Source organism: Nematolebias whitei, chromosome 4 (genome assembly GCF_014905685.2).
Source record: "Nematolebias whitei isolate Nwh7 chromosome 4, NemWhi1, whole genome shotgun sequence".
Lineage (NCBI taxonomy): Eukaryota > Metazoa > Chordata > Actinopteri > Cyprinodontiformes > Rivulidae > Nematolebias > Nematolebias whitei.
In genome coordinates this window covers 23,457,887-23,467,320 of record NC_056501.1, presented here as the reverse complement: position 1 = coordinate 23,467,320, position 9,434 = coordinate 23,457,887, and the positions used below count along the sequence as shown (strand labels likewise).

Genomic DNA, 9,434 nt, shown 5'->3' with positions numbered 1-9,434 from the left:
CACTGCAAATCTACCAAGACCCGGCCGTCCCTCTAAACTTTCATCTCAAACAAGAAGAAGACTGATCAGAGATGCAGCCAAGAGGCCCATGATCACTCTGGATGAACTGCAGAGATCTACAGCTGAGGTGGGAGAGTCTGTCCATAGGACAACAATCAGTCGTACACTGCACAAATCTGGCCTTTATGGAAGAGTGGCAAGAAGAAAGACATTTCTCAAAGATATCCATAAAAAGTGTTGTTTAAAGTTTGTCACAAGCACCTGGGAGACACACCAAACATGTGGAAGATCATCGAGAACAACATCATCAACAACATCGAGAATCTGTGGAAAGAGCTGAAGACTGCTGTTCACAAACGCTCTCCATCCAACCTCACTGAGCTCGAGCTGTTTTGCAGGAAAGAATGGGCAGAATTTCAGTCTCTCCATGTGCAAAACTGATAGAGACAAACCCCAAGAGACTTGCAGCTGGAACTGCAGCAAAGTATTAACACAAGGGGGGCGAATAATATTGCACGCCACACTTTTCAGTTTTTTTATTTGTTAAAAAAGTTTGACACATCCAATAAATTTCATTCCACTTCATGATTGTGTCCCACTTCTTGTTGATTCTTCACAAAAATTTAAATTTTATATCTTTATGTTTGAAGCCTGAAATGTGGCAAAAGGTTGAAAAGTTTAAGAGGCCGAATACTTTCGCAAGGCACTGTATCTAACAAGGTTGAGTCAGTTCCTCTGGACAAATTCTTTTTTGTTGAAACGATTCGTCTTTTGTCCAAAAGATGTCTTCAGTCTGCGGAGCTGCAACAAACTCGTCTTATAAGCAGCACCTTCTCATAGTGGATTAACCAGACTGCTGGTGACATCCAAAACTAGATGTTCACATGTAGTAAAAAAAAAAAAAAAAACACATGCAAAGACTGGTTCGTCCCAAAGATCCAGTCCCCCGGCACAAACAGAGTAATGTTGTGTATGCTGTTCAGTGTCAGGAGAGCTGTGATCAGTCTTACATCGGGGAAACTAAACAGCCACTGGCCAAAAGGATGGCCCAGCACAGAAGATTAACATCATCAGGCCAGGATTCTGTAGTCTACACTCATCTTGAGGCCAGTGGTCACTCTTGCAGGGATGAAGATGTTCACATCCTTGATAGAGAGGAACGATGGTTTGAGAGGAGTGAAGGAGGCCATCTTTGTGAAGAAAACCTGTCCATTGTTAAAACAGGGGTAGAGGCCTCTGTGTCCAACTGTCACTCTCTTAGGCCCCGTTTACATGGATAGAGACATTTTTCCGTTGTTGATTTGGGGGGAAAATCCTGGTTTAAATGGACCTCATTCGGTGTTTACATGGAACTGCAAAAATCCCTGGAGTCCGCTGTAGTTGTCATACCACTGTGAGAGACATAATCTAAAAAAAAAAATCCAGAAATCACAATGTATGATTTTTTAATAATTTATTTGTGTGTTACTGCTGCAAATAAGTATTTGAACATCTGCCAATCAGCAACAATTCTGGCCCTCAAAGACCTGTTAGTCCACCTTTAAAAAGTCCACCTTTAAAAAGTCCACCTCCACCCCACTTATTATTCTAAATTAGAAGAACCTGTTTGAGGTCGTTAGCTGCATAAAGACACCTGTCCACCCCACACAATCAGTAAGACTCCAACTACTAACATGGCTAAGACCAAAGAGCTGTTTAAAGACACCAGAGACAAAATTGTAGACCTCCATAAGGCAGGAAAAGGCTATGGGGCAATTGCCAAGCAGCTTGGTGAAAAAAGATCAACTGTTGGAGCAATTATTAGAAAATGGAAGAAACTAAACATGACTGACTGGGGCTCCATGCAAGATCTCACCTCGTGGCGTATCAATGATCCTAAGAAAGGTGAGGAATCAGCCCAGAACTACACGGGAGGAGCTGGTCCATGACCTGAAGAGAGCTGGCACTAGGGGGTGGGCGATATGGCTCAAATATAATGTTGTGATATTTCAGAGTATTCTGACAATAACGATAAATTTCGAGATATAACAAAAAAAAAGAAATCATAGTTATTCATTTGACAAAATTAACTTAACATGTTGCTTTGCAGTATTATATAAAAACAAAACAAAAACCAAGGGGTAATTTTACTGAAATTACTTTTAGTAAAGTATTCCGTCTCAAAGTATAAAAATAAAAATGATCCTTCTGTTAACAACAAAGTCTATGCTCAATAATCCAGGTATACAATCCAACATTTTTCAATCAGGTCATCTGGACAGTTTCTTTTTTTTTTTTGTGCTGAGACCATCTTAGCACCAACATAACTGGTTTGTTCCACTTTGGAGTAAGCTGTTGGGGGAAGAATCAGTTTTGTGTTGTGCGTTTCCTTGAAGCCTTCCGGATGGAAGGTGAAACGTTTCAGCACAAAAAAAAAAAAAGAAAAAAGAAAGAAACTGTCCAGATGACCTGACTGAAAAATGTTGGATCCTTCTGTTATTTAGATTGAAAACGTCTGCACAAAATATAGATCAATAAATCCACCACAAAAACTAAAATGCAGGTGAAGTTTCCCAAAATAACTAAATAAAATGAAGCTTAAGATCTGTTGAGCATAAATGTAACATACAACAAATATATGTTGCATTTAAATGAGCTAACTTCCAGAACTTGTGACAAGGTGATCAGCTGACCCTGAAGCTTGTGGTGTTTCAGCTTCTTCTGTTCCTGCAGGAATGATTCATTTCTCTGATGCTCTGTCTTTCATCACCGGACTCTGTTTTTGGTCCATGGACCGTGGAACTGAGACAGACCTGCACGTGTTTGTACCGGCAGCTTAGAGCTGGGAGACGTAGCAGAGAGCTGCGCCCGCACCGGCAGCTCAGAGCGGGGTGTGGGGGGAGGGAGAGATAGCTTAGCTGTCTGTACCTGCAGTTTAGAGCTGGATGGAGAGATGCAGCTGAGCCACGCGTTGTTTGTTTTTAGCTTTTTAGCTAGCTAGTATTGCGCGTGTTATGCCAGTACCGACAGGTGGAGGGGGGGTGCACAGTTCGGTTTGGTCATTCGGTGCGGTCAGTTCTGTTAACGGGGCGGGGCGCTTGACGTATTACGTCATGAAATTAGCATATCATGATATTTATTTGCCCGGGCAAGCTTTTTTTACCGGTATTATCATGAACGATAGGATATGGCCCAGCCGTAGCTGGCACCACTGTTTCCAAAGTTACTGTGGGTAATACACTAAGACATCATAGTTTAAAATCATGCATGCCACGGAAGGTTCCCCTGCTTAAATCGGCACATGTCCAGGCCCGTCTTAAGTTTGCCCATGACCTCAGTGAATCCAGTGACCTGGTGGTGGAATGTGAGGGACAATATGCCACTGCTATCAAACTTGTCAACCAGGTATGTATGTCTGTGTGTGCAGGCATCATCCACACCTTCAGAGTGAACATTTTCTACTGCTGGAGACACCATCAGCCAGGAGCAGGCTTGTGTGTGTCCAGAGAAAGCAGACATGTTGATTTTTCTGAAGAAAAGCTGTTCAGTGAAAAGGTCCTCAGTGTGTAGCAGTGAGCATTAGACACTGACGCGTCACTGGTTTGCAACTGTTATTTTGACCTGGAAATTATTTATTTTTTACGTAAGAAAACTGCTTGGCATGGAAAAATACCAGTTAAAAATAAAACTCAAGATTTGTATTGTAATTTTATTCTTGTTAAAATTGATATTAAGTATAAAACAGGCACCGAAAAAAGTATTGTTCAGGAACAGATATCAAAGTGAAGGTATTGGTACCAGTATCAAAAATTTTTGATTGACACCCAGCCCTACGCAACAACTATAAATAGTTTTAACAAATTTGAATATCCTGACATACCATCCATGTTTGAGTGTTCACCGCAATATTTCACAAAACTATTTACTCTTACGTGATACAACTGAATGTGTCTGAAATAAAGAATACTGGAGTTGCAGATGGAGAAGACTGTCCTTTAGTCCCAAGTTAAACAGATTTTTTTATTATTATTTACAGCCAGTGTGTCCATGTTTTCTTTGAAGTACAGCGAGGCTCCATCCCATAACCAGCCTGTGTTCAAATAGTGCCTGCAGTCAGCTTTTGCTTTGCAACGAGGACAAATGTGGATTGAGCACAAGACATTAAAAGACTGTTCCTCCGAGTAATGCAACAAACTCCAGTGGGTAGCAAGTCAGAAAAGTAGCTTTTTACAGCCATGTGGTCTGTTTTACCCATTTGCATCTTTCTATTTAAAGGCAAACAAGATTTATGGAAAACATTTTCCTACATAGCTGGTTGTCGCTCTGGATCTCGCCATCTTGTAATGACTTAAATCTACCCGTCTTAAGTTCTAAAAACCAGTTCTTTAAGCATAATGCTGTAATAATAACACAAAAGAAAATCGGAACCGTGCGAGTATTTTAGGTTTTTTGAAAAACTGTATGATGCTTTTGTCTTGCACGTTTTGTGTATTTATATTTAAGCTTTCAGAACTGAAATAAAAATGACATCATCAACCAAGATGACAGGTGTTGAGCCTGTGTGATATAAACAATGATTTAAAAAACCATGCAGGTTTAAATGCCACTTCTGTGGAGTAAATAAGCAGTAGTACAGAACTACTATTTGCAAACCTGTCATCTTGGTTGATGATGTCATTTTTATTTCAGTTCTGAAATAAAATTTTAAATGAATTTTAACTAGAATTTATGTCACTTTTCATTACTAATAAAAACTAACCAGACCATACAAGCAGTAACACTTCTAGGTTATCTAAGGATCTGGATGGTGACAGCCCTTCCAACTTCTCTAAATAATTGCTCAGCTACAAACACAACAAACAAGTTCCTCCTGCCATAAATCTAGATAATCATCTTCACGGACCAGAGTTGAATGTCTGAGCAAAGCCCACAAAACATATTTTTATAAGTTTTTATGTCTATTAACGTCGTTCTAAAAGTTCTCTGTTACGTCCACTAATCACTGGAGACCAGTCCACTTGTGTAACTACCGTAACACGAAAGGAAAATGCGTTTAACTGAATCTGGGTTTGTGTGTGTTTATACAGACATCTTCAAACTTGATATAATGTAAACTTAAAGCAAGACTAAAATGTTGAGTAACGGTTCGAGAAAGTATAGAAAGAATATGTTGCAAGTGAAGTGAGAGTATTAAAAACAAACTATATACTGATACAATTTACAAAGGATGTTAAAAGTTGGGCTTTTTTGTTATTTAATGATATTTTTATGTGCACTCACCTCACTGCAAATAGATTCTCCAGTAGGATTTAAATAGTTTACTTCTGTGATGTTTTGTTGCACAAAAAAATGGCAGCACGTTAAAATAACTTTTTCTTAATGCTCCAATATCCAGCAAAAATAGGTTTGATTGATTGAACACCTTAAAAACCAGTCTAGTTTTATAAAAGTAAATCTTCACACTGAAAAAAAAACTCTTTGCCTTTAACATAAAAGTGAAATTAAAAAAACGTATAAAAATAATAAATAGGGGCCCCGATTTCCTTAATTATGGGAAATTGGGCGATACCTGCATGAAACCGATTCTTTTAGTTTTAACAATTGTCTGAACTTCATTTATATTTCAGAGCACTACCACATGGCCATTTAAAACAAGTTCGGATTGTTTCTAGGATATTGTTCAAGGGTATGATTTCAGTAGAATAATATTATAAAATTGAAGGTGCATTGTGACCTTATAACACCTGACCGTGTCACTTATAAAACAAAATCGGAATCGGCAGATCAGACTTTAGAAATCGGTGATCAGCCAGAAAACTGCCATCGGTGCACTCCTAAAAGTTTTATTATTAATAAAACTTTCCCAACAACTTCTGCTAAATTTATTTCAACAACAGATTAACCCTCATTCAATTTTTACAATAACTAACTAGACATTGAATCCCTCACTTCTTTCCAATGAAGTCATTAATGACTCAGCTATCTTAAATGTTATTAAATGAAAAGCTGAAACTTTTAAAATTGTTTTAAAGTCCTGCAGGTCCACCACCAGATTTTCTTCCAAATCAGCTGTCTTGTAGTGTTTAGCTTACAAAAAACTGCCTCGTTCATTCATTTAGGTTTCCATTAGACTGCACCCTAAACAGAAATACTGAACAATCTGAACAAACTACAAAGTGGAAACGATTTCTGGTTCTCCCCTACATGAACTTCTAAGGCCTGTTAACTAAACCAACATTACCTAGCGGCGAAACACGATCATCTATTTACTCGTGATTTAAAGCAGATTTATTTAGAATACTAAGATCCTCCAAGCCTCCGTTAGTTCTTCTGTGTACAACAGTATTGGCGACAAACTAATGAACATTACTGCAGTGTCAAGAAGCTAAAAAAAAAAAAAACGAACAAAGCCAAGGCCAGAAAATGAATCCCCGGCCTCGATTTTAGCTTCGCCTCTCTGCCTGCGACTAAATATAAGCACCAGACTACGACAATACCGACAAATCAACCAGCTTCAATAGCTGGATACAAACCCGATTAGGTTAAATGCATAAAACACTGTTAGTAAAGGTTGCAGGCTTTAATAATAATTAATATTTAGCTGCGCAGTGCCGCATCCCTCGCATGTAAATACTGACCGTCAGCCCTGCAGCGCTGCTTGTTGTTGTCGCCTCCCCTCCGTCGCCAGCCTCCGGAGCGGTCAGGCCGATCACGCTCACCGCCCGCACCGTTCCTCGGAGCAAGTCGCGGGCCCAGGCAGCGTGCTCCGTCTCGGCTCCGTTAGCGGGCCTCTCGTCGGCGAGAAGCAAAATCAGACGCTTCCCGATCAATTCGAGAGAGTCCCCCATGGTTCGCTAACAAGCTGCTTTCAGTCAGCCACCATGAACAGTTTCAACTTCTCCGCTCGGGATGATGGGAACTCAACGAAACCGTCGGAAAACTGCTGCAGCCGTTCTGTTCGCGTTGATAAAGCTCGTTTCGGTCGCTGCACCTGCGGACACGCAGCGGCGGACCGAGTCACGTCAGCAATTCACCCAGATAAAACGTTTTTGTCCTCGGTGTTAACACGACTGCCTACCCTGCTCCGTCCGCCATTGAGCCCTGCAACAATCAAACGCACTCCTTCTGGTGGGCTGGCGCCACTGCGGAGGAGAGGAAGACTTAAGGAAACAGCGGCCTCTAGCGGCGCGCCTGCGCACTACACCCTCCTGTGTTAACCAGCTGCAATAACTAAGAAAAAACACAATAAGGTCAAACTAAAAACGGTTTTATATCCCAAATAGTTGATTCAGTAGGTTTTACAGTAACATAAATATACTGGTGGAATGTCTCAAAACCTGATGTAGATTCTTACACTCTAAATGAAACATAAAATTGATTTACAAACTGCAACATCAGTGGAATACATTAGGAACATGTTAACATAATTTTTAGAAATGCCAAAATATCAGACTTTCTATCAGCTTTAACCAGCTGGGTCAGTCAGACTATAATTTACATAAACAAAGATGTTTTTAATGTATGCACTTGAACAGATACAGCATTCGACCTCTCCCTGGCCCACGCAGTCATCCCGTCCTGCCTAAAATCAACTACCAGTACCGAAGAAGTCCTCCATCATCAGTCTGAATGATTATCGTCCTGTGGCCCTCACTCCAGTAATCATGAAGTGCTCTGAGAGCTTGGTTCTTCAGCACATCAAGAGCCATCTCCCGACTCTTACCAGTTTGCATATCACGCGAATAGGGCCATAGAGGATGCAATCGCCATCGCTGTTCACTCTGCACTGAGCCACCTGAACCATCAGCAGAGCTACAGTATGTCTGGATGCTCTGTGTGGATTACAGTTCAGTGTTTAATGCAGTCATCCTGGACACTCACATCACCAAACTGTACATTCTCGGCCTCCCCTCTCACGTGTTCCTGGGTAAAGGAGTTTCTCATCAACCGGTTCCAGACTGTGATACATGGCTCCCCCATCTCTCCTCCACTCGCACGCTGAGCACCGGCTCACCACAGGGCTGTGTGCTGAGCCCCCATCTGCATCGTCTCTACACCCATGACTGCAAACCAGCCCACAACAACCTCATTATCAAATTTGCTGACCCCACCACACAGTGATCAAACTCCTCCTAAAGAGAGATGAGACAGCTTACAGGAAGGAGGTCCTGAAGCTGGCAGCCTGGTGTTCAGAGTAAAACCTGCCTCTGAACACCAAGAAAACCAAGAAGATTCTCATCGACTTCATGAGGTACAGTGCTGACCCAGCCCCCCTCTACATCGACAGTGTGTGGAGAGGGTACACACCTTCAGGTTTCTTGGCGTTCTGATCTCCGCTGACCTCTCCTGGACAGACAACACAGCGGTCATCAAGAAGGCTCAGCAGCAGCTTCACTTCCTGAGAGTTCTCAGGAAGTATAACCTGGATTCCAAACTGCTGCTGACCTTCCATCGCTCGTCCACTGAGAACCTGCTGACATACTGCATCACAGTATGGTACAGCAGCTGCACCGTGACAGACAGGGAGAGGCTCCAGAGAGTAGAAAATGCAGCACACAAGGACATTGGATGCCCTCTCCTCTCCCTGATGGATATTTACATCTCCCGCTGCTTGGCAGAGCAAACACGTGATCAAAGACCGCTCTCACTCCCTGGTTTTGAACAGTTTGATATGTTGCCCTCAGGAAGGCGCTACAGGTGCAACAGAACAAAGATGAACAGACTCAAGAATGTTTTTTTGTTTTTTTTCAAGAGCCATAACCATTCTAAACACATGCACTGACTAAACTTCCTTAGATCTGGACTTCCTTCTTCTCACTGCTTTTACCCACCTACTGTGCATTGTTTAATACACTGCCTGGCCAAAAACAAAGTTGCCACCTAAAAAAAAGTCACACACTAATATTTCGTTGGACCGCCTTTAGCTTTGATTATGGCATCCATTCGCTGTGGCTTTGTTTCAATAAGCTTCTGTAATGTCACAAGATCCATTTCCATCCAGTGTTGCATTAATTTTTCACTAAGATCTTGCACTGATGACTAGGCACTAGGCATGATGGGTGCATCACTTCTGCCTCTCTTCTTACCCTGATACGTCCATCACTCTGGAACAGGGTACATCTGAGCTCATCAGACCACATGACCTTCTTCCATTGCTCCAGAGTCCAATCTTTATGCTCCCTAGAAATTTGAAGCTTTTTTTTCCAGTTAGCCTCACTGATTAAATTGTGATTGACTGCAACCTCAGCTGGGGCAACACCACCACCAGCCTGATGAAGAAAGCTCATCAGAGACTCTACTTCCTCAGGCGACAGAGGTGAGCTGGACTGGGAAGCTCAGTCCTCACTTTCTTCTTTATTTTTGTTGGATGTAACTGGGACCCTGTGTACACAGTTTCGTCCCACCTTATGTTTCACGTATGGGGTGTATGACAAATAAATCTCTCTGACTCTGAT

At 41.7% G+C, this 9,434-nt stretch overlaps 1 protein-coding gene across 3 annotated transcripts in view; it reads right to left on the bottom strand.

Annotated features, from left to right (window-relative positions):
- kdm3b (lysine (K)-specific demethylase 3B) overlaps positions 1-9,434 on the bottom strand; it is a 43,743-nt gene that overhangs the window by 24,054 nt on the left and 10,255 nt on the right. Inside the window, exon 1 of one of the 3 annotated variants that reach the window (XM_037675324.1) lies at positions 6,618-7,091. The exons of the other annotated variants lie outside the window; for them this stretch is intronic. Coding sequence (XP_037531252.1) covers positions 6,618-6,827 — 210 coding nt within the window. The 5' untranslated portion in view covers positions 6,828-7,091. Of the gene's footprint in view, positions 1-6,617; positions 7,092-9,434 lie in introns of those variants that run through there. 3 annotated transcript variants of the gene reach the window in all.